The sequence below is a fragment of the Aulostomus chinensis genome, chromosome 20 (genome assembly GCF_037954235.1).
Source record: "Aulostomus chinensis isolate RoL2024-O1b breed Wild chromosome 20, RoL_Achi_v1.0, whole genome shotgun sequence".
NCBI classification, from domain to species: domain Eukaryota; kingdom Metazoa; phylum Chordata; class Actinopteri; order Syngnathiformes; family Aulostomidae; genus Aulostomus; species Aulostomus chinensis.
In genome coordinates this window covers 15,148,478-15,173,105 of record NC_141339.1, presented here as the reverse complement: position 1 = coordinate 15,173,105, position 24,628 = coordinate 15,148,478, and the positions used below count along the sequence as shown (strand labels likewise).

Genomic DNA, 24,628 nt, shown 5'->3' with positions numbered 1-24,628 from the left:
TCCCTGCTAATATATATATATATATATATATATATATATATATATATAGACAGTAGCTTTATAGAGAGGTAGAGAGTGTAGTCAGTGTTTACTTCCACCAGGGGGGGTCGTGATTTTGGTGATGAGTGGACAACCATGAGGCCAAATTTCACCAAACTTGCTGTCTCCCGAGAACAAGCTACATTTTGGGGGCAGGTTAGTCATTGTACCACCTGGTGGCGGCAGGTGTTTTTTTTTTTTTTTTACACTTTGATATCCTCCTCCCAGTGGGTCAGTCAGATCCATCTCAAATTCACAAACGCCTTCAGGACTCGGTGATTGGTTACTGTGAGAACCGTCAGTTTCATTAAACCGTGTTATCATGGGGAAGCAGCCAATTTTGATATTGGGCAGCAGAGCAGGAAACTGTATGAAGTAAAGCCAACATGGTCTGATTTTTTTTTTCCCACAAATTTCAAACTTTTGATGAGAATCCCGAATCCATCGATGTTCAATTTACGTGAAAACGACACTGTGTCGTCATCGCATCTTCTCTAGCACCGCCTTGTGGACTCTGGAAGTTGTACTACAATTCGCTGTCGTCTGCTCCTTCAGGCAAAAATCCAAAATACTATCAGGTTTCACCACCCTCTCCCTCTGTGGAATATATGCCAGAGAGAGGGGGGGCTGTCTGCTTGCAGCTCTAAGTAGGGTCTGAGCAGAAAAGGTCAGGAGACCAGAACTTGCCTTAGCAGAGTTATGCTCTCTATTTTCTAGTTTTCAGTGTGTGTGTGTGTGTGTGTGTGTGTATGTGTGTGTGTGTGTTGTAAACAGCACTGACTGGTCACTGCACATCTAGAGATCTGGTGATTTTCTACGTATATATATATATATATATATATATATATATATATATATATATATATATATATATATATATATATATATATACTGTATATATATAAGCTCACTGTTGGGACCACCTCTCATTTGATACATGTGGAAGAACACTGAGGACTGCGGTTGAGAAAGCTTGTGGATGGACTCCTCTTCCATCTCTGTGGTGGCAAAGACATTCAGCTCTTTGTTGTAGGACACGGTAACAAGAGACTCTAGAGGAGAAGGCTCTAAACTACACACACACACACATACACACAATGAACCTCAGTGTGTGTGTGTGTGTGTGTGTGTGTGTGTGTGTGTGTCCTCCTGGAGGGTGGGAACCTGATGAAAGCCCAGACACAGTTATCTTTTTTCTATTTCTGCCATAATGTTAGCACACCTGATTCAAGGTCATGCTAACGTCTGCACATGGAAGTATATTTTCAAACTTTTTCTCAGTTCAAGTGAAACCCCGAGCTCCCATTAAATTCAGAGTGGCACAGCTGTAACCTTCATTGGTTCTCACTGGGAGAGCTTTGGACTTGTTCCCAAGGAGCTTAGATCCCTAACTGGGTCAGAACTCAGACTTGATTATGAAAACCCTCAACACTGTGGGTGACAGTCTGAGGAACAGATCAACTTGGAGAAACTTCTAGAGAAAAGAATATTTCTTAACGTAGAGAGACCAACTTCAAACATCAGCCGCTGCCAACAGCGGTTTTACAAGTGATTCAAACAACATGTGCAAATCTGAGAGACTTTTAAAGTTGCGTGTGAGTTTGAGGCAGAGATGCAGCTTCAGAGAAGAGTTGTCTTTTTTTTGCATGAAAGATGTGATTTCTAAACAAACTGCTCGTTGAAAGGTTTGTCAGGTTATTTCAAACCTCACCAGACTGAGGCAACATGAAGAAAATCTACACTGACATCTAGTGCTTGAAGGAAGTATTTCCAATTTTGACAGTCGAACACTGCTACTCCCTTCAGCTGTGCAGCATCATGTGATGAGCTGATGCTAGTTCAGACATACAGTGTTTTTCAACCTCACCTGCTGTATAGACCCTAACTTCGCATTCCTCCGTGACAGAAACAGCCGTGGGCTGCGAGCGTTATGTTTCGCAGTAGTGAGTCTCTCTGTTCTGTTCTTGTTACCTGATATCTCAGGAAGCCTTTGGGGGAATTTCTTCAAATTTGACAAAACGAGCAAATGAAGATGAGCTGAAAAGCTTATTTCATGGTCAGCGTTCATGATTAAATTCAACACGACCTCACAGGTACACGTTGTAGTTGTAAATGACTATTAATTTAAATTTCCCATGCAGGATCATTATTTGGCAAGATGGAGGTATGCTAGGTAGCATGATCTGTTACGCTCTTGAACTTAGATGGATAAAAATGCAGCAGTATAGCGTACCCTCATCTTGCCAAATAGTGATCCCACATTGACGTATGGGACATTGAGTTAGGAATCATTTACAACTGATAATTACTGGTTTATAAAGTGTTTACATGCAAGGAATAACTCATCTGCAACCATTTATTAATCCTTTACAAGGGAAGAGTTATTGTCAAGCGGTAGTCTGACATCAGTCCCATTCTCGTAGACCTGATAACTCAGGAACATCTCAGTGTTTCTCTAACACCCACATCTGCTGGAACCCGAGGACGAACTGAGAAGACGAAATCAAAATCAAATAAAAATGCATTTGTGAGTCGCAATATTGTCAGAATCTGCAAGCTGTTTTGCATTTTTCTGTAACGAGACAATAAAGAACTTTGCTGGTTTCCGTATATTTTCAAGCTTTATTCAAATCCCACCATCTAAATTCCCAGCAGAGATACAGAGGCTGTTAGTTAGAGACAGACATCGTACACAGATCAACCTCGTCATATAAAAACACACCAACATCTTCTGCAAAATCAGACCTACCAGCGTTTACAGAACAGCGCAAACAAAGGTCTGGAAAAATAGGTCATACTTTACATTTTGAGCTGCATTTCAGAACAAACTTAGCTAGTGTTGCTCTTTAACATAATATTTGAGTCATTTTATGACTTTATACCACAATGACTACTAACCTGAGAAACAACAAAACACACACAGCAACAACCCAGTAAAATCCTCCTGTTATTATCAATAGCACGCGCGCGTCTGAAACCCCGGGATCAAGACGAATCCCGCTCGTTCACACGTCTTCATTTCAGGGTCAGCGACCCCTCTCCTTCGCGGGTATAAGCTGCTCTAAAAAAGACAGGATCTATGAGGATCACCGCATCAGCAAGTGGCCCTGTGACCTGTTTGCGTGCTAATCTGTTTCAAACTAACCCTTCGCTTGCGATTACGAAACCGCTCGTTTTCATTCCCCGTCGGTGATACATTCACATGCCGTCAAAAGTTACAAAAAAACAACAAAGAGCTCTCTACGTTAGGAGACCTTTACTGGTCATTCAGCTAGATTCAGCCTGTCTGAAGTGGTGTGCAACTGGGAGAGATCCGGGTGGATCCGTGTGTGTCCGGGTGAATTCCAGGGTGGCTGTCCTGGTTTCTATCCTTGACAACAACATGGCAACCAGCTAGATATCACCTCAGTCCAGCTCACAACACAGGCTGGTAGCACCCAACATCATGTTCTACTAATCTCATTCAGCATCAAAGTGATATGTACATGATAATGTGCAGGTTCTGTACATTACAAGTGCAAAGTAGCAGTCGCGGAACTAAGACAGACTCTTATTTCTTATGTTTCTGTTTTCTCTGTGCATTTTTCGGAGTTAAGTACAGCCAGAGTCACGTGATTAGCATTTAGTTGTTGTTGTTGTTTTCCTCCACTTTTTTGGGGTTTTTTTTCCCACAAAGACACTTGGAAAGTCACATTCCAGTATCACAAAGGAAATCAAATCAAAACAGGAAAAAGAAATAAATGAATGTTTTGATTCTCTGAATTTCAGTTGCTTCTGGTGTGATATCTTTATCTGGGCCATTCTTGTGCAATCTTACTGAAGAAATCCAAAAAGAACAAATGGGTCACAACAACAATCCGTTCTCGGAAAGAGGAGGCGTTACATCATAGGAAAATGGTGGATTTTGAAAAACGAGTAATTTGCAGATTTCTTGGTGCCTACCCAAGCTGCATTCAGTGACGTGTTTTAAATAATAACCTTTTCATTCGAATTATTCGATTTTTCTGACTGAACAACCCCCCCCCCATGATAAGGCACAGGATTAAACAAAAAGCTGGTGGTTCAAGTGCAACATCAAGCCAGACACAACAGAGGAGAAGGGAGGTGGTATTTACATGGGAATCATCTCTTTATACTGCACACCAAGAGCCTTAAGGCGACCATCTTTACTAAAACGGAAATAAATTATAATGAAGACCACAACGTGTATGACGTTAAACTTGAACCACACTTGGATTGTAGGGATGCACAGAGAAACACAACAGAAACATACACGCTTCCCTTCATCTCATTGGGCTGTTCATGTTGTTCAGTGCGTCGTCCATCCGGTTCATCTGAAGAGGTGACTGGATGGCTTGTAGTTCAGCGTGAGTTGGCGGGAGCTGTAACCGGACATGCCGACCCCCATGAAACCTAGCAGGACGGCCATTCGCGGCGTCGCAGGGCCCTCTCGACTCTGCAGCATCGTCTGGGCTGCCTGGGTCTGAGAGAGGAAGAGGGAGAGAGAGCAGTGATTGCTACCATGGATGGGAGAGATGACATCAGACGGCCGTCACATCAGCCAGTTGACACAGCACTGTCTTCATTAGCTGCAGGAAAATTTGCACGATCTCCAGAAAATTTTAAATTTCTTTACTTTTATTTATATCTCTCAGCAATAAAATAAATTTTGCAACAACCCTATGAGTACAAACACCTAGTAAGTCTGCAAATGTAGCACTTTGTTCTACATCAGTAGAGTGCACTATAACCTGCAATAAAAACAAAAATTAAAAATGGAAAGCAGATATTGTGGAAAATAACAGAAACCTACACAAAGATCGAAGGAGTCGGAAAGTGTTTTCTAACATGATGGCTGCTGAGATGAAACTTTGCAAGCCTACAAACACAAACAAGCCGCAGGTGCCTAAATGCTGCGGCGGGGTTCTGAGACATCCACCAGGTTGATCGGGAACATGAATATCACACTGCTACCCTGGAGATCCAATTAGAGGGCATTTATTTACCTGACCCAGGGAGCTAAGGCATCTGATTCAAATCCATTCAAAGACAGGCTGCTGTAATCCTCTGTTCTAAATCCTCCCATGACGCGCGCGCGCACACACACACACACATACACACACAAACACGCGAACAACGGGCATTTCATGTTCAGCCATGAGTCAAGGTCTTGGGTTATTTAGTTAGAGCTCTGGTTATTTTCTTAGTGTAACTTGTACATTTAATCCTCTTGCTGTACAGTGAAAGGCATAATATTTCATGCTTTACAATAAGGCAGCAGCAACCTTTTCACCTAAGTATGTAAACAGGTACATATGCAGGGGCGGTGCAGGCTTCAAAGCAGGGGCCTTGGCACTAGAAATGGCCCCATAATTTTTTATGGCCCTCCAAAAGTTATTTTATGGCAATTGTATTCAGTTTATAGCTAACGTTATCATTTGGTGTTTTTTCTTAGTGTAAGCTAACGCTTGGTGTTTTTCTAAATTGTAAGCTGACATCATCTTTTGATGGTGGTTGACTCTTTTGATCAACACACCAATATGTCCCAGTGCATTTGAATATGGCCCTTTTTTTTGCGGAATACTTCACGCCCCCCCTGACAAGACTGAACAATCAGCGACCCTACAGCATTAGAGCAATAGAGGGACTTACTGCGTCACTGCAGATGTCCTGCACTGTCCTTGATGAAACCTTAATCTTTCTAAACAAGCGTCTAAAGCATCTTACGCACCTGGAGGTATCTAATATATCCCGGGGTCAGTCGAGGAATACGAAAAAACATTGCTGTTGTCTTCTCCAGTGTTTCACAGCTGAGACCGCTCAGAAACCAGCCCTCGGGACTTGGTGCCTGGCAATCTCTTCTTCCTCTGTGTGTCTCAATGCAGCTCTCCCGTGTCCCACTAAAAACACACGCTCCTACTCACTCAGGTGCACACACCTGCACCGAGATGCTCTCCCGGTCGCTCCGGTCCCTGCAGGTGGTATATAAAGCCCTGTCGTCATTGTGTAATCTGGTCACATGTGTTTGTCTATGTTTGTCTGTGTGTGTGTGTGTGTGTGTGTGTGTGTGTGTGTGTATGTGTGTCTGTGTGTGTGTGTGTGTACAATCGTGTCAGCCGAGGATTAGGATGTGCTGCTTCAATATACCTACAAGAGGTGGCCTGAGGCAGCCCAGTGGTCAGCCAGTTACGTGAGAGATAAACACACGATCCTGTCAAGGATGACAAAGCAACACTGTATTGACGTCTGCAGGGATCACAGCTAAACTGGTTGACAATTAGCTTCAATCAAATAGTAAATCGTATGCTAACAATGGCACACAAGGCTGTTTGCACGAAACACCTGCATGAATGGTGGAAGAAGTACACTGTTCCTTTACTTGGGTCATAGTAGAAATACCCAGATAGAATAGTACTCTGGTCATGTCTGTCAATGTAAATGTCTCCATTCAAAACTCTTTGGAGAGGAGGAGGAGGAGGGGTGTTGTACAGTAATACATAATTTGTCTGCACATAAATCAGTTTGGTTTATCCCTTTATTGTCACAAAATGTGGAATTAATTCTTATCAGAAAAACTTCCCACGAATCATTACGGCATGTGATGCACTGACCAGCTTAATTCAAACTGCATCAGATTAACTGAAACTCTGATGGACCTGCACAACAATGCACAGCAGTAATTATTTATTTACCCATGGAGAAAAAGTTTTAATCATTAAGGCATGATAGAGTGCAGCCATGGAGGTTATGTTGACATCTACCGTTGTGAGTTCGTTTCTCACAGCGATTATTATTTTATGTATTATATCAACACCGAAAACAGCTAAATTGTTTTGACAGACAGCTCACGATCCCTTGATTTGAAAGCCAAGAATGGATTAACCCAATCTGACGGACACGCAAGACTGCCTTAAATGAAAATCTAATTACCTAATCACACGGACAACAATGCAATTAAGGTTTTATGCAAATGAGTTTAAGGTGATGTTATTCTTAGGCACAGGAAAATATAGGTTCCTTCATGAAAAAAACAACAACAAAAACTTGCGATGAAGCTGCCTTCATTCATGATAATATACTTTGTCATGGCACTTTGAATAAGCAAAGGCATCATGTGAGCCAAGAATGGTAAACCATCAACACTAAATACTAAGTTAGGATTAGGGGGAACCTTTATCTTGAGGCCTCACATTTGGCATCTCAGCTGTTGCTGTTTTGTTTGTAGACAGGTTTAGAATATGAATTTGGTGATAAGATCAGCTGACCACCATTATTGCGTATGTATTATGTTTAATCTGTTAAAAGGGCTATAAATATAGTGCTGGAAAAAAGGAGTCAATCTTTATATGATATGATCAAAAACGCCCAAATTCTCAGTGGTACAGTCATGTCAACATCCACATGCATGAGAAAATGTTTTATCACAATACTGCATTAACTTCTTTCATACACTGTACTTTAAAAAAAACATGAGATTTTAATGTTTTTGATAAATATAATTTTTTATCTGTAAGTCAGCTTCTTACTGATATTTTGTCTTCAATATTCCAATATTATATTAAAGATTGAAGACATAATAAATGGAATACATTACTCAAACTTGAAATTAATATAAACTGATCGGTTAAAAAAATTAAATGATAAAGGCCTAAATTAAAAAAAAAATCATTTAAAAATGCAGGCATATATGTAGACAACCGTTACGTCGCGCAACGTGCGTCATCAATACTCGGCGCCAAATTCATGCGGACCCCACGTCGCTCCGAGCGATAACGTGCGCTAATCTAAACCAAATTGTCATGAATGTTCGATTTAAACAAAGAATATAACAAGGAATGTTGAAACTCGTATGGTCCAATCGATGCCCTCGCGCCACAGAAGAGTGAAGCGTTCCTTCTGAGCTGGTAAAAACTAGCTGGCCAAGCTAGCTGGCTAACAGCTAAAGCTGCGCAGTTTCGTTTCATCGTAAACACCCACTGATTCGAACCTGCTCAGGTTGTTCTTACATAAGCTGTGTTGTCCTGCAGAGATACATCTGGACAGGGGCATGGGCCGACTTAATGTAATGTTTGACTGCTGCTAATTACAACGTAAACCTGGAGGTAAAGCTTCGTGTTTACAGCAGGTTGTGTGAATTTTTTGAGAGTAACGTTGTGCCATTTGTATCATTAAGTTCCTGCAACGTGGACATTGTATTTGAGAGTACAGTATTGTTAGGCGCGATACCAGCTTAGCATAAATGCACGGTTTAAGTATGAAATAACCCAGCTGAATGAATTGTCTAATATAATGTTAGCAAGTGCGTCAGTTGAAACACTTGTTGCTAAAAGTCATCTCGGATGGCTGTGGTGTTTGATTCTAAATTACACCCGGAACTACAAAAATCGCTGCTGTCACTTCGCACCCAAGCACATAGATTATGCTACCGTCCGTGCTGCATATGTCAATAATTTCGCAATCTCTTTACATATGGCCCAGTTAAAACATTAAAAGATGACACGTCTTTTACACATCAGACATTTGACTGGTGAAGGCAGGAAAAGCATGGAAACACTAATAATCACATGGGGCCAACAACTGTTGGTGAGACTTGAGTGCCTGCCGGAGCCTGAGGGATCTTGCTCAGTATGGTAAACTGATGCAAGCTTTATTTAAAAGGATCATTTTCACCTCTGCCTTTCCTGCCTCAGCAGTCAAAATACCAGCTGTTTAAGGGACGAGTTAATAAACTCTGTCAATATTGTGCATTTTAAGTATTCTGTGATGGCTATCAATATCAGGCAGTGGGTCTGCTGTTGAAAATTAGCCTTATTGCTATCTCATGTACATTTATATTTGTTTAAATGTATTGAAATACATTTTTACAGACTTAATTTAATACATTTTTTGTTGGAAAATATACAGAACTCCTCCTGTTGCAGCTGTTTTGTCAGAGAAACTGTGTTTCATTTTGATAATGACTGAACCACTTTAGTGATATAGTCCATGACATAGGTGTATCTCGGTGGTCCTGTATTTGTTGATTTTCTCTCCACAGATCAATAACCGTATCATTGTAGATTCTTCCCCTCGTCTCTTTTCCATTTTAGAATGTTGACCTTGTGTTGAATCCATGCTTGAGCGTTGTGATCCCAGTCTTAGCTTTTCTCTGTGCCGTTGCTCTTCATCCATCAGACAGAATGAAGAGACGAAACGAGGTGGCGCCACTGCTGTCACCAAAGAAGCCCCGTGATGACAGCAGTTCAGATGAAGAGTCGAGGTTATCCAGACAAGGTGGCTCGTGTTATTGCTGTTTCTTAATTACATAAACCTAAACATCATCTGTTTGCACGCACTTTGAAGAGAATAGGCTGCAAACTCTGCTTTCTTCCATCTCACTGGAATGGCTTTTTGTTTTTGTGTGTGTTAACTTGCTTTTTTGTGTATGTGTATGTTTATGTGTGCGTCTTTGGCTGCTTTCCTATCCAGATTCCAGCCAAAATGACTCTCTCAGCGACCAGGAAGATCACAGACCGGGATTTTCAATGCCCTCCATTTCTTTCGATGCTCAAGACACAGACTCGCCCTCGCAAACCTCCAAGTTCTCCATGTACAACAGTGTGTCACAGAAGCTCATGGTAATAAACTTAACCCCTCACATACACAGGATCTTTTGCAGTTTATCAAAATTTCGGATGTTTTGTGACGAGAAGTTTACTTTGTGAAATATTCCAAAATACAGAAAGTCTGACTATGCCTACATGCCTTTCTCTTTCTTCCAGGCTAAGATGGGCTTCCGTGAAGGTGAGGGTCTGGGAAAGTTTGGCCAGGGACGTAAGGAAATAGTGGAGGCCTCAACTCAAAGAGGGAGAAGGGGTCTTGGTCTCACGCTGCAGGGCTTCCAAGGGGAGCTGAATGTGGACTGGCGAGATGAACCAGAGGTATGAAGCAGGATTAAAGACCTCGTCCAGTTCCAATGCTCTTTAAATGTCAGTCAGTCAAACCACTAACGTATGAAAGCTTTTTCTTTTCAATTGTTCCCTCTCCTCCTGTCTGTGTGTGCAGCCCAGTGCTATAGAGAAAGTTGAGTGGTTCCCAGAATGCACCACAGAGACACCAGATGCAGATGAACTGAGGGAATGGATGATCCAGGGACCGGTAAACACACGCCCAGAGGCATAGATGCACGCTGTAGATAGATTCTTCTCCCCTGCATGTGATTCTCCTTCATATTGAAATATTTGTGTTCTTTTTGACAGAGAAAACTTAAGATCGAGGATGAGACAGAGTTTTGCACAGAAGATCTCCTCCACACTCTTCTTAGGTGCAAGGTGAGTTTTAACATAAACACCTACAATCTTCTGTCACGGTAAAATGTGACCAGTGTTCCAGGAACCACAGAAGAACCTGGCACCCTCTGAGGTCGACATTTTAGATGTTGCCGTAACTTATTGTTGGTTTTCATTTTATTGCTATCCAGACTGTATTCGACAACCTGGAGGGCGAGGAGATGAGGAGAGCACGGACACGATCCAACCCTTACGAGACAGTCAGAGGAGGCATCTTCCTCAACAGGTTGGTCCTGATGTCCTGGAGTAACTCTGGGTAGTAACATCATTTCTTATTTCAGTTACTTTGTTTTTGGGATTTTCATGTAACCTCATTCAAAAGGTTTGATGTACTGAGCAGCTTTCAAGTTAGGATGGCTTGCAGCCCCTGACCAGTTCTGTCATGTGCTCACTGTATTTAGAGCGGCTATGAAGATGGCTAACATCGACCACTGCTTCGATAATATGTTCACCAACCCAAAAGATTCACAAGGGGTGAGTTCAAAGGTCAAAGTCGATGATGTCGTGTGTTTCACTGAACCTGCACACGGATGGTGAGAGAAACCCGTGTCTCTCATGGTGTAGAAATCTCTGGCGAAGGACCGTGGGGGGGAGCTTCTGTACTTCGGCGATGTCTGCGCCGGGCCTGGAGGCTTTTCAGAGTACATACTGTGGAAACGACGCTGGCACGCCAAGGGCTTCGGCATGACGCTGAAAGGACCTTGTGACTTCAAACTGGAGGATTTCTACGCTGCACCCAGCGAGTTGTTTGAGCCGTACTACGGTACTTTCACAGAGCATAACAATGTCTCCACCTCCAGATAATTGGTACCACAAAGGAGACTAGCACAGATGGCGTGAGATCAGTGATGAAGTCGGAAGTGAAAGAACACGACCCCTAATCCAGCTCATATAAAACATAATTAAGCAATGTTGCTTTTATTTTGAAGGCGAGGTCACTGTACTGCACCACACTGTCACCCCCATATGAGCCTCAAGCCTCAATAATAGTACCGGTAAAACTCACGATCCTCTTCCCTACCTCTGTCTCAGGTGAGGGAGGGGTGGACGGGGACGGTGACATCACACGGCCAGAAAACGTAACCGCCTTCAGAAACTTTGTGCTGGAGAGCACAGAGAGAAGAGGGCTGCACTTCCTCATGGCTGATGGGGTGAGATTATTAGCAGATGAGGTGGTCATATTCTCTCTCTGTCTCTCTCTCTCCCTCTCCCTCTCTCTCTCTCTCTGTCTCTCTCTCTCACACTCTCTCTCTCACTCACACACTTGGTTTGACGGGTGTCTCTCTGACTGTCAGGGTTTCTCTGTGGAAGGCCAAGAAAACATCCAGGAGATTCTGAGCAAACAGCTGCTGCTCTGTCAGTTCCTCACCGCTCTCTCTACCCTCAGGACAGGTGTGTGTGTGTGTGTGCGTGCGTGCGCACAATTGACAACGTGGATGACGTGTGTGTAAACCGAATCAAAACACTCTACTCGAGTCCAGGGTGAATGATAGCATTGTCGTCTCCAGGTGGTCACTTCATCTGTAAGACCTTTGACCTTTTCACTCCGTTCAGTGTGGGCTTGGTCTACCTGCTCTACCTCTGCTTCGACAGGATCTCTCTCTTCAAGCCTGTCACCAGTCGGCCGGCCAACTCTGAAAGGTTTGTGTACCATGTGCAGTGAAAGCTGGTTACTAAGGGTTAGAGCTTTTTCTGTACTAGCCTGCAGTATGTTTCTTGTACTGTCAAAACTATATTTTCCTGACACAAATATCGCTTCAGTCAGAATAAGTGTGTGCGTACCGATTTTCCTGGCATTTTCTCCAGCTGATGTCGTATGTATGCTCCGCAAATCTGGCCAAGTCTCGCGATCACATATATTATTCAAGATGGCCCTTGAAATTCCTTGGAATCGGCATGAAAGTAAAGCATGCTAAAAAGGTAGTTAGGAAATGATGATTTATGAAATAAATAAACGCTATCCTGTCAGACCAGTGTGAGTCATGAATACTGGTGCTGTATTATTGCTGCTCTGCATTCAGCGGACAGCAACTTTTCCCCCCGCCTCATCTGATATTTGGCGTCACCTGTAAAGTTCAGTCACAACTTGGATGTGAAACTTCATCTCAACACTCAACATTTGTGTAGGAAATGTGAATCTGATTTTGATTTAACAGTTTCTTAGAACTCTGCCATGTACGATCCAGAGTGACCGGTCCCAGCCGTAAACGCCTCTCCTCCCACAGATACATTGTGTGCCGCGGTCTGAAGCCGGGTTCAGACGCCGTCAGGGAATACATGTTCAGAGTCAACCTGAAGCTCAACCAGCTGAAGTACACGGAAAGGGATGTCACAGAAGTAGTTCCCCTGAGCATCATCAAGGATGACACGGACTTCTACCAGTTCATGGTCAACTCCAACGAGAGGTACCGACACTCAAAGCTTGCCAGAACCTTTTACTTTTGTGTTATTAATGACCACTAGTGATTCCCTCAACTCTCTCTGCAGCATGTGTGCAGTCCAGATCAAAGCTTTGGCTAAGATCCACGCTTTCGTCATAGATCTGTGAGTACACACGTGTGTGTGTGTGTGTATCCAGTGATATTTAACTATTGTCGTGCGTGTGTGATTGAGTAACTGACTGTGAGTGTGTGTCGACGTCTCTAGCACCCTTTCAGAGCCGAGGCAAGCCGATATACGGAAGGAATGTCTCAAACTCTGGGGGGTGAGTATTGTGAATCTGTGACAGAATTTAGACAAGTACAGTTTTGTGTTTAATTCTAATTAAATCTAATAAGCGTTTGCTTCCAGGTGCCAGACAAGGCCAGAGTTACTCCGGCTTCCTCAGACCCCAAGTTCAAATTCTACGAACTGATTAAGGTCAGTTACTCAGATCAAGAAACTCTACAGGGAGTAACTCAGTGCTTGTTAATGTGTCCTTTTTTTTTCTTTTTTCTTTTTTTTGAAGTCTTTGAATTATGAAATTTTAATCAAATGGTATGCGTCTTGGGTTGTGAGCTTGTACCTGGAATTTGAGAAGCTGGAAAAAAATCTGGTCATTTAAAAAAGAATTTTAAAAAACCCCACAAGTTCTTCATGAGTATGTAATTAGTAACTGATAAAATATAACAATTTAATAACGATTGAGTGAATAATACTTGAACAGAAACTGAACTGAGGCAATGGTTCCTGCTAACGGCCCCGGCGTGCCAGTCACGGGTCTAATATTAGATCTCTGTCAGTCTTCCTCATCTAATGGTTGATGCGTCTGCTGCACCTCAGAACTCAGAGACGGAGTCATTCCAGTGTAAACTCACCCCACTTAACTCCAGCACACTGGATAAGCTGCGCCATATCCTGGACCACCGGTGCATTGTGGGAGGGGGAGAGCAGATCTTCCTTCTGGCGCTGGGGGTGAGTAGAAAGAGAATATAGCATGGACCTCCAGCAGGTTTGTCTTTTCCTTTCTTTCCAAAAAGGTCTTATCAGGACATTATGACTCCATCTCTGTCTTGCTGACCTCTTCACCCCTGTCCTCTGTCTTTTCGAAGGATATTAGTGACCGCTAGGCCGCTGCTGTGCAGGCTAACCCCTGTTTCCATCTGTTGTCTCCGTTGTAGAAGTCTCAGATCTACACGTGGGATGGAAAAATGCCGATGCGCTGGAAGAAGCTGGAGAGCTTCAAGCTGGAGCTGCCAAGAGATACTCTCCTCAGTGTGGAGATCGTCCAGGAGCTGAAAGGCGAGGCGAGTGAACTCAATCTTAATACCGGGCTTTGTTTTACTGATTGCCTAGAGCTAGCATACATGCTAATTTTCCCTTTAAAAACATCACTTGGGAACCAAGGCCACGTGTCAAATCTTCCGCAATACATCTGCTCCACAGGGCAAAGCTCAGCGGCGAATCAACGCAGTTCACGTTATGGATGCACTGGTCATCAACGGCACTGATGTCAGAGATCAGCACTTCAACCAACGGTAGGGCGGCGTCCCAGCCAGTCTCCCAGCACGCTTTCCCCACCAGAGCACTGCAAGTCTGTTTCTGTTTTCCATCCCCAGCATCCAGATGGCGGAGAAGTTTGTGAAGGCCGTGGCCAAACCCAGCAGACCCGACATGAACCCTATCAGGTATCACTCGGACCGCATTAGAACACGTTCTCCGTTATTTATGGTCAGGGTTCTTAAATTCAGGGTTCTGTGGACTGGAGCGTACAAGAAGTCAAATGATCTGCAGAAGTAAATATTTTCAGATTTTAGCGTCATTGAGTTATTAATCAGATGATAGATTGTGTGTAAATCCGGTATATTCCTCGCGTCATAATGAGAGTAAAAACAAGTTATTGTGACTGTTTAAACTGTGACGAGAGAAACTAAGCACGGTCGGGTTTCTTCTCAAACAGAGTGAAGGAGGTTTACAGGCTGGAGGAAATGGAGAAGATCTTTGTCAGGTAAGAGAAGAAGAAAGTTCATTGCTGTTGTTTCTGTTTTGTATTTCTGCCAGCAACAACAAGATGACGGCTCCTTCATTTTGACATGAATTTGCATTTTTAGTTCATAAGCTGCTGTTCATGCACGAGAGACTCAATTCCATTCAGCTCAGTTCCTGTATTTTGTCTAACTATTATTTGCGTGTTCTCTCTCCGTCTGTCCAGACTGGAGATGAAGGTGACGAAGAGTTCAGGAGGAGTCCCGCGTCTCTCCTACACCGGCAGAGATGACCGCCACTTCCTCCCAACAGGCCTCTACATCATCAAGACTCTCAACGGTCGGTCCCGGGGCTCAGCTGGCTCCTTTTTAGAGAGTCGATTCAGAAGTAGTTTTTCTGTTTAGGAATAATGAGTGAGATCGCTGCAGCTAGTGATTATGAAAACAGCTGCATGGCTCGCAGAAGTCCCTGCAGAGATAAGCTTGCAGTTCTTTAAACGTTCCTGAACCGTGGCGTCTCACCTCGATTGGCTAATGAGGGCAGGGAGGAGGTGCCGCAATTTTTTTTGTCCCATAGACATAAATGGAAGCGACATAGGAGACTCCCATCCACCTCTGTAGGGTTCCTTTTCCAAATATGGTCACACATACACTATATCCTGTCAGTGGACCTGGACTTGTAACAGTGACTAATCTGTCCTCTCCTCTCTCAATCTTTTAGAGCCGTGGACGATGGCGTACAGTAAAAACTCCAAGATGAAATTCTTCTTTAATAAGACAACCAAGGAGGCGACCTATGAATTGCCGTCAAACTCTGCCGCTCCCTTCCAGTACGTAACCTCCTCCTGACTCGTTAGAAGCGCTGACTCGCGCAGCGTAAAGGAGTCTAAACCTTTTGCCCGTCTTCGTCCTCAGCGTGTGCCACTCTGAGCGTCTCTTCTGGGCCTGGGTGGACGGGGTCATAGTTCATGACTCACAGACCCGGATGGACCCAGTGAAGCTGTCCAAAAACGACGTGCTGTCCTTCATTCACCAGAATTACCAACCTTAAAGGACCGGCGCGGTCGCGGAGCTCCGCCAGTCACCACTTTATGCACTAAATGAATCATGGAGGACTACCTGCCAGCAGTTTAATATCAGGTCATTAACTGCATCCCAACCATTTAGAAAACCCTCCTGACGAGAGAAGGGAGAACTAGTTTGTAGCTGCAGTTCAGGAGTTTGCATTTTTTCTAACTGTGACGTTCGCTCCCCTTGTAATCAACGACGAACCGACTCGCCTTGTAGGAAGCTGCCGCCACGGCCTCCACATCGACTTGCATGTTTCTGTACATCAAAATTGGACTTTTCCCTCATCAGTGCTTGCGTTTTTGTGTGTGCGTGTGTATGTGTGTGTGTGTGTGTGTGTGTGCGTGCGCCAGTGCGTGTGCGTGTTTACATCTCATTAGCAACAACAAGAGAAGCATCTGCTGCTTTAATAACACACTCGGTCGAGCTACAAACGTGAAACTATGCATCCACTCGCTTCATTTCACATGGCAGACATCATCAATGGGTTACAGATGTAGCAGATGTTCCTGTACATACTAGATTCGTCACAGAGCGTCAGAGAAAGTTTTGGAAGGGGTTCTGGTTCAGGTGGTTTCTACAGACACCCCCACCCGCACCCTCTTTGTTACCGTGCCTCATATTCACCGTGTGTTTCTTAAGATACTGCAAACCATGTTGTTTTTCCCTTTTAAAGTTAGATATCATTCATGTTGATGTAAATAGTAAAGAAATGTAGGAAATAAATCGGAAATGATCTTCCCAGAAGGTTGAATGTTTGCTGCCTCATTGATAACAAGGAAACATCAGTTATTTTGGGACAAAAAGCTGTATTTCCTAATCAAATATCTCTTGAAGATAAATTCATCAAATACTACCAATCTAAATTTTCCAAATTTTAGGAATGAATATATTTTTTAATCAGCATGAGGGTATTGTGAGGTTTATCAATTAATAACGTTTCCTTCAAAACTTTTCCTAATTGTCCAAAAAACTATTTGTCTGGATTAATGAGATCTTTTTTCCTGAAGGACAAATCTGTTTTTTTTTTTTTTTCTGAATTAACTTTAATTGTTAATTCATTAAAAAAAAAATTAATTTTTTTTTTTAATACGCTTCTGTAATTTATTGACGGTCCCTTGCGACCCCACTCCCTCTCGGTCAGGATGGAGGTTTTTCCTCCTCCTCCACTGGAGAGGGAGCCAGCCAGGTGAGCTGAGCGTTGTGGGCTGGTCCTAATCAGATTACTCGTCTTGAGGGGACGTGATTTGGTCCTGTGTGGAGGAAGAGAGACGGCAGTTGTGTCTCCTGTCTACTTTTCATCCCTCATTCAGAAGGAAAATGCCTCTCTTCATAAACCGGGACCAGATATTTGCACATCAGGTGCATCTGCTGGAACACAAACTGAGAGTGAGTGATATATTCTAATTTCTCACTATTGTTGAACTAGCTGTTCATTTATACTTTACCAGCAACTTGTGCAACAGCTAGGAGATGCAGTGCTGTAGTGTAATGTATTTTTTCAGAGTAAAGAGGAGCGAATCCTGGAACTGGAGACAGAGAACGCCATTCTTCATCTCAGGCTTGCGGAGGTAAGAGGATTTCAAGCCATTCATGACTTTCACACTGAGGCCTAAGCTGGAACAGATATGGATGCCTGCTTTATTGCACACGGTCTTCACCTTCTAGATCTGTGTATCCAGACTTGTGCCTGAATCTTCTCATCAACATGTTTTCATGCCTCGCTGACCTCTGCGGGGGTCAGATCAAGGGAGAATATACATCTGTGTCAGTCCCCTCCTGATATTTGGAACCAAGTTTGCAGCAGCTACATTTACATGAGTTCAGTAACATCAATACAATGTAATATCATATTCGTAGCCATGTAGTACAAAGCAAGTTGTACTTCCAGTGAATTATGTAAAGCATCATTCTATCATATTGTGTTGGAGTAAATCACACTATGGCCCACGAATGGTGATACTCATCGTATCGTGAGGGCCTCGGTTTAATCATAATTCAAATTTACTATGAAGTTTTTGGTTCTTTTTACTACAAATTTTCTTCAAGAATCATGAGTGTGTTTTTCCATCAGTGTTTGGGGAAACTGCGGCGAGACCACGAGGAGGAGACGAAGCCCCCAGACCATCATCATCAGCAGCAGGCGCTCCAGAGGAGGAAGATCACCCAGTCAGCCTTCACAAAAATCCTCTCGGAGGTCCAGGTACTCATCACCTGTGTGTGTGTGTGTGTGTGTGTGTGTGTGTGTGTGTGTGTGTGTGTGTGTGTGTGGACATGGGAGTTATGTCCAAATGCATCCAAAGACACAACACACTTCCTGTTGCGTCGTGTGTGTGTGTGTGTGTGTGTGTCAGGCAGTGAAGCAGTGTCTGAGCGAGGTCTTCGGAGTTTACGTGAGCTTCGCCACTGAGCTCGAGGAGCAGAGCAAACAGCTGCTGGATAAGGTGGAACGCGCCGGTTCTTCTGTGAATGGTTGCCGTGGCGATGATGTTCAGGGTGAGTATCTGGATGTGGAGACAGAATGTTTACATCTCTTAGAACATCTACAAGGGAACGTGCATGGATGTAGAAATGATTCCTCCATCCACCCTCACGTGTGCTTGTTTTGTCACTGTATGACTCACTCTCTCATCCTCTCTGCTTTCTGAAGTGGCTTAGAGGTTTATGTATAGGCTCTGTGTGTGTGTGTGTGTGTGTGTGTGTGTGTGTGTGTGTGTGTGTGTGTGTGTGTGTGTACTAGCTGGTAATCCTCTCACCCTTACAGCTTGTCCAAGGTTGACTGTCCTGTTCAGTTCTGTTCCTCACCTCACCTGCTTACTGAAGCTCAGTGGATTGGTGGAGACTGATTTTGTCAATATTCTGATATGGCTGATACTTGCCAACTTGTATTGATTATTTGAATTAGAGTTATTGGAAATATTTATCCGTACTCAAATATAATTCATCCCAAAAAAAAAAAAAAACCTGAGAAAATTTTAAGATTGATTGTGGTGTGAAGGCAGCAGAGATGGTCTCAGGTCTTTTCTTGCAAGTTCAAGTCAAGTTTCAAGTCTTCTAACCTGTTTTTTTTTAAAAAAAAAAAGATTGTTATTTTCACTCCCCCAGACATCTTCCTGTCAGTTTTGCAATTTCGTTTGTAGCTGTTGCAGCTAAGCTAACGTTAAATTGATGTTGCAGCTAGCAGGTGGTTGCACACGAATGGAGATGAATTGTAGTCGTGATGGAAAAGCCAACACTGGAAAACAGTCACCCTTTAAGAATGTTCAACACACACTGATCTAATTACACTAAGGTCCCACAAAGCTAATGGCAAGCTAATATATAGCTGGTGCAACGGAGCTCACGCTAAAAAGATGTAGCAACTAGCAGTTGGTTTAACTTGAGTAGCAGTGAATTAAAGTTGCTGTGGCAGTGACAGGACCTAAAAACAAGTCATCTGTTAAAACTGTTCAGTAAACATGGTCCTAATTAAGTTAATGTTCCATGAAACAAGAACCAAGCTAAGATGTAGCTGATGCAGCTGAGCTAACGATTAACATGTTTGCTAACCGCTAAGTGTCAGATCTAGTCCGATGTGCTCCAGGTGTCCGATAAAGTTTTGATGTGGTCGATCCAGCGTCTTGTGTTATGATGTCACAAATGTTGCACTTAGCAGTTCTTTTGTTTGAGCTTGGTGTGGAGATTTTATAGCCAAATTTGAGGAAAAAACACCTTGTGTGTTACTCCAAGTTTTGAAAAGAGGCAAACTAACTCAATGTCTGAAACTTCCAAGACTCTGCTCTGATGCTGCTGGACAAACGAGTGTATTTGATCAAAGATTGTGATGAGGACTGAAAGGTATTAAGTGAACTAAACACCACAGCATAAATGAGACCATGTGAAACAGCTGGTACAAATTGGAGGAAAGAGCAAAGAAAGAGGCGGGACTTAAGCTGATAGGACACAGGGACGACAATAAACAAGCAGGAAGTAATGATGACACACATTAAAGTGTTACATTTCAAAATAAATCGGGAACTAAGTAAGACATCTAAATAAGTCCACAGAAGGAAACCCAAAAGTACCACAATTGGATGTGTGACCTTGACCTTTGACCACCAAAATCTTTGCAATTCATCCATGATTCCCAGTGGATGTTGGTGGCAAATGTGGAAGAAAAACATGTTAACAAGAGCAGGACAAGCAGCATCCCAGATGGGACTACACCACAAAGAGGAAATGTTTCACAAAGGTTTTGTGAAGCAAAATTTTTTTTGTGAGGCGACAGTGCTGACCACCGTGCCGCCTCTTAAATGAACATGTTATTGAATTTATGATAAGTTTACACATATTATTAGATGCATTACAGGATGATGCTCTCCTCTGCCCAGACCTGCAGTCTCGGGTGATTGCTCTGGAACGTTCTCTGGAAGAGGAGCGGGAACGCTGCCAGGCCGAGAGGCAGAGGAGGAAGCAGCTCCACAACACGCTGGTGGTGAGGAAGGATAGTTTTAGTGCGGCGTAGGTGAAGAGGGGTCATCTGCGGGCTGGCGGGTGATAGAGGTGCCTTCCATTTTTGTTGTAGGAGTTGAGAGGGAACATCAGGGTTCACTGCAGGGTGCGTCCAGTCTTACCCTTCGACCTCGTCCGGTCCTGTTCTCCTGGATCAGGGTGGGTGAGAAAAAGTGATAGAAAACTCTGATATCATGACTGAAATGTGCAACTATGTTTTCCATGCTGTTGGTTTTTGTTTCTATCAGGCCTGCATCCTCAGAAACAGTCGTCCACGCGGTCACTGATGTAAGTTTCACACACTCAGAATGATAGATTTCTATTTCTAGCTGCTTTTTTATTTACTCGTCATGTGTTGTTGGAAGGACACGGTGATGGTGAACTGCATAAAGACGGGGACGCCTGTGCAACACAAGATATTTGAGTTTGAGAGGTAAAAGAACATTCGGACAGAATTCTGTTTTGTTTTCCAGTTTGATGACGTGATGATTTTGTTTCTCTCAGGGTGCACGGACCTGATGATTCCCAGGAAGCTGTGTTTGAGGAAGTCAAGCCGCTCCTCACGTCTCTGCTCGACGGGTGAGCGTCAAATATTACAAAACAACTAAATCAAGCTGCGGCGCTTATTGAATGTCGTCTCCTTCCCTCAGCTACAATGTGTGTATCATGGCGTACGGGCAGACAGGAAGTGGGAAGACTCACACTATGGTGGGGTCGCTAGAGGAGCTCCCTGGGACGCAGCAGGAGACCCAGCAGGGTGTTATCCCCAAAGCTGCTGCGGAGCTCTTCAGGTGAGAGATTCACTGGAGCAGCGAGTCCTGATTGGTTATCTGACGTTGAGGAAGGTACAGTTGGAAACTCTGCAGGAAGTACTGGGGATGCGTAACTCTACCAGGACAATCTATCAGTCATGACTCCAACATCTGCTGACAAGGTTATGTCATCTAGACAGAAGTGCATATTTTACTTTCCCTAAAGAGAGTTGATGCAGTATCGTGTGTCTTAGCATGTCCTGTAACCGGGCGTCCGCTGACAGACCGTCCGGCGCTACACAGGCGAAAACACAATCCTTACGCCACTGCGCTGCCGATAGCCATGGTCAGGAACCATTAGGTCTTCAGGCTGTCCCATTCCACTTCTCCCAAGCGTAACAGTGCAAAGAATTATTTCAGATTTGCCACAAACATCCACCGGGACTCATGGAAGAAGTGGGGTGATTTTGATGGTCAGAGGTCACTGTCAGCTCACACACACACGATATCAGTGCCATTCTCGTTATCATGACATAGCTGGGATGCCTTGAGGGACTTTCCTTAAATTGGGCACGAATGTCCACGAACTAGAAGATTTTGCTGGTCCCAGTTAACCGTCCTCTCCCACATACTTGATATCTATCTCATTCTTTTGAATTTGGATGTCAGGATTATTTTTAGGGAATGTCTTCAGATTTGGCACAAATGTCCACTGGAACACGAAGATGAACTAAAAAAAAAAAAAAAAAAGATGCCAAGTGTAACCTGGCATGAATACGGTTTCTCAGGACCGCCTCGGGATGAAGTGAAAATTTTGTAAAGATTTACATCACTGACAGTTACACTTTGCAGATGGCATAAAACTGCAATGTGATATTTCTAGTTGTGCGCTAGGCCGTGGCGAGGCAGGAACTCTAGGGTGTCCTTACACTCCTTTGTTTGCTGTGTTTGCTGAAATTGAAATGAACTTTTCTGTCTCATTCCCTGTATGTCTCTCCCTGTGTGTGTGTGTGTGTGTGTGTGTGTGTGTGTGTGTGTGCGTGCGCGCGTGCATGCGTGCATGCGTGTGCGTGCGTGACCCAGGCTGATCTCTGAGAAGCCCTCAGAAAACCACACAGTGGAGGTGTCTGTCATGGAGGTGTACAACAACGAGGTGTTCGACCTGCTGGCCAGAGATGAGCAGGGCAACGCCGTCAGCCAGCGCCGGGACGTCATCACCACGTCCTCTGGTACCAGCCAGGTCACCTCCCTCACATACCAGTGAGTTCAGCTCCGTGCTGCTGGTCCTCCATTGTCAGATATCAGAGTTTTGACGAGGAATGCCCTCCGCTGATGAATCACTTCATACCAAAAGTGACTCAATTAGGTTTTAAAGCAGTTTTCAGGTTAATGTATGGAATACAATGAGGGGAGAAAAACATTTTGAAAACTCAGTAATTGGAGCGACCAAAAAAAGAGAGTGGCTATTACTCATCCAAACACACTAAAACTAAATGAGTGCAAATAATGTGAGAAAACCATTAAAGGAACACGCCATCTTTTTTTGGAAAGAGACTCATTTAACATCCTCCCCAGAAGAAGACAAGATTGTTACCCTTCTCTCCCCTGTGCTTTCTTTGGGGGCTAAAACCATTGAAAACGGCTTGTTAGCTTAGCATAACGGAAGGTAGTGGGTGGGAAGTGTTAGCATGGCTCGGAGTCATATTTAGTTTCATTTCACAACAACCAATTCTACCGAGGCAAAGACTGGAGAAAAGTTCATTAGGTGTTTTTAGACAGAGCTATGCTAACGCTTCCCACCAGCTACCACTCACTATGCTAACCTGACTAAGTCAGCTGCTCTCTGTGGGTCTCGCTGCACCTACAGAGTAGACAAGGGTGGCGGGAAATAAATCAGTGCTTTATTAACCCTGTTCTCTCTGTTGTCTCGACTCCCAGGCCTGTGACTAACGCCTCTGAGGTGATGCAGGTCATCAGCAGCGTACTGAAGCTCAGAACTCAGTGTCCCACCCTGGTGCACACTTACTCTTCACGCTCTCACCTTATCGTCACGCTCACCATCTCCACCAAGAGCCCCAATGCCCTGGCCCTGGGTCAGATGTCCTCATTTACATACCAATTCCGTATAATTCAGCCTAATTTAATCTCAACGGCTGATTTACTCTCTCCTTTAGCTCGCAGGCTGCGGAGCGCTAAGAAGGAAATGCAGCACACCACCAAGAAGGAGTGGTGGAGTCCACGCTGTCGTCGCGCCAGCCCCGCCTCCCGGTGCTCACCTGATGAACTCTTTGCAAGCTCCGCCTCTTCTCCTTGTCCCTCCCCATGTCCTTCCCCTTGCCCATCTCCACGACGTAACCTCTCACAGGATCCGTTCAGGACCAAGCTGCAGCTCGTGGACCTGGCGGGGAGCGAGTGTGTCGGTAAGCAGGGCTGCCATGTTTTAGAGAGGCCCAGTGCTGACAAAGAAACTCTAGCTAGAGGACAACATAAATTGGAGGACTGTGTGTGTGTTTGCTTTACTAGGTATGACAGGAGTTTCGGGGGCAGCTCTGTGGGAGGTGTCCTGTATAAACCGCAGTCTCTCTGCTCTGGCTGATGTCCTGGGAGCACTGGCAGAACAGAGGCCGCACGTCCCCTACAGGAATAGCAAGCTCACTCACCTGCTGCAGGACGCCATAGGTCAGACACGCACACACAAACAAACAAAAATGGAATACTTTTGCAGCTGTTTCAACATTTGAATTCTCCATCTTGTCCACCAGGTGGCGATGCAAAGTTGCTGGTGATGCTGTGTGTGTCTCCCATTCAGCGCTTCTTCACCGAGTCCCTTCAGTCGCTGGGTTTTGGTGTTCGGGCTCGTCAGGTCCAGAGAGAACCGCTCCGGAGGAAAAGTAACACCCTCAAAGTTAAATGAAGAGGAAAAAGTGGGTTGAGCCAGGAGAGCAGATTAGAGGATGTAAATCTAAATAGAGAAGTTCATTGGTAGTTTGTGGGCCCGCCAAGCGACAGATGACAGTTAAGAGCCTTAAACAGTCAACAGCGTCTCACTGCAGTTATTATGCATCATACTCCTCGATGACTCCACCCCCACTGCACTGTTTTGTTGTTTCTTTTTTTACTCCTCAGTTGTGCTAGAACGCTAATAGCATGATATCCATTTTCTCACTCCACTTTCACAACTTTTAGATGCAGCGTTTGTGAAGAAACAACATACGGAGCCCCTGAAGTGGCCAAAAATAAAAACTGATACACTGACATAGAAAGTCAGTGGCACTGTCTCCTTCTCTCCTTCTTTATTTTTGGACAAATATTCAGATTGTCTGTTGATTTATCCTTGTTTTAAAAAGAACTTGTAATTCTGACCCTCTTGGTGGGTCGGGGGTGGGGTGTTTACTTTGTTTACATACCTGATGAGTGACTGATGTACATTACATGTCATGTTTTATTTAATCTTGTCGGAACTTCAAAATCAATAAATAAATTTACAAGAATAAATAAAAATAAATACAAGGTTTTATTGTTTGTTTTTTTGCCGTGAAGCTAAGAA

The 24,628-nt window shown here is 43.9% G+C and overlaps 2 protein-coding genes and 1 long non-coding RNA gene across 9 annotated transcripts; 2 read left to right on the top strand and 1 right to left on the bottom strand.

The window, feature by feature from the left end:
• Positions 1-3,940: 3,940 nt before the first annotated feature.
• Positions 3,941-6,006, bottom strand: LOC147242958 (uncharacterized). Its single transcript, XR_015110701.1, has 2 exons — positions 5,771-6,006; positions 3,941-4,522 (listed from the first exon to the last, which is right to left on the bottom strand). It is a non-coding gene; the product is annotated as an uncharacterized LOC147242958 (long non-coding RNA).
• Positions 6,007-7,765: 1,759 nt separating this feature from the next.
• cmtr1 (cap methyltransferase 1) lies at positions 7,766-16,585 on the top strand. 7 transcript variants are annotated; one of them, XM_086189536.1, is made up of 25 exons: positions 7,766-7,943; positions 8,067-8,141; positions 9,214-9,315; positions 9,508-9,656; positions 9,801-9,959; positions 10,084-10,176; positions 10,278-10,349; positions 10,499-10,593; positions 10,769-10,841; positions 10,932-11,130; positions 11,400-11,518; positions 11,663-11,759; positions 11,876-12,008; positions 12,593-12,772; positions 12,855-12,911; positions 13,014-13,071; positions 13,158-13,226; positions 13,629-13,760; positions 13,967-14,092; positions 14,232-14,323; positions 14,405-14,473; positions 14,746-14,793; positions 14,998-15,110; positions 15,492-15,600; positions 15,686-16,585. In XM_086189536.1, exons 3-25 carry the CDS (start codon positions 9,219-9,221, stop codon positions 15,819-15,821), a joined length of 2,475 nt encoding a protein of 824 aa, XP_086045662.1. In that variant the 5' UTR covers positions 7,766-7,943; positions 8,067-8,141; positions 9,214-9,218; the 3' UTR covers positions 15,822-16,585. The 7 variants fall into 7 exon arrangements, with proteins under 7 accessions (XP_086045662.1, XP_086045668.1, XP_086045665.1 ...); XM_086189542.1 differs by having other exon boundaries at positions 8,067-8,164; positions 9,214-9,312; XM_086189539.1 differs by having other exon boundaries at positions 8,067-8,164.
• A 143-nt stretch (positions 16,586-16,728) lies between these two features.
• Positions 16,729-24,500, top strand: kif25 (kinesin family member 25). The gene is made up of 15 exons (XM_086189544.1): positions 16,729-17,227; positions 17,344-17,409; positions 17,913-18,041; positions 18,193-18,334; positions 20,209-20,312; positions 20,403-20,488; positions 20,578-20,617; positions 20,695-20,762; positions 20,834-20,908; positions 20,980-21,120; positions 22,165-22,341; positions 23,020-23,174; positions 23,256-23,501; positions 23,605-23,760; positions 23,844-24,500. The coding sequence occupies exons 1-15, from the start codon at positions 17,159-17,161 to the stop codon at positions 23,993-23,995; spliced, it is 1,806 nt and encodes a 601-aa protein (XP_086045670.1). The 5' UTR covers positions 16,729-17,158; the 3' UTR covers positions 23,996-24,500.
• The last annotated feature ends 128 nt before the right edge of the window (positions 24,501-24,628 follow it).

Bases quoted from the DNA above. Each gene is read 5' to 3' on its own strand.
- cmtr1 (XM_086189538.1), top strand. From the start codon at position 9,219: ATGAAGAGACGAAACGAGGTGGCGCCACTGCTGTCACCAAAGAAGCCC. The intron at 11,519-11,662 runs GTGAGATTATTA...TCTGACTGTCAG, and splicing joins ACTTCCTCATGGCTGATGGG to GGTTTCTCTGTGGAAGGCCA. The intron at 13,761-13,966 runs GTGAGTAGAAAG...TCTCCGTTGTAG, and splicing joins TCTTCCTTCTGGCGCTGGGG to AAGTCTCAGATCTACACGTG.
- kif25 (XM_086189544.1), top strand. From the start codon at position 17,159: ATGCCTCTCTTCATAAACCGGGACCAGATATTTGCACATCAGGTGCAT. The intron at 18,335-20,208 runs GTGAGTATCTGG...TCCTCTGCCCAG, and splicing joins CCGTGGCGATGATGTTCAGG to ACCTGCAGTCTCGGGTGATT. The intron at 20,489-20,577 runs GTGGGTGAGAAA...TGTTTCTATCAG, and splicing joins TCCTGTTCTCCTGGATCAGG to GCCTGCATCCTCAGAAACAG.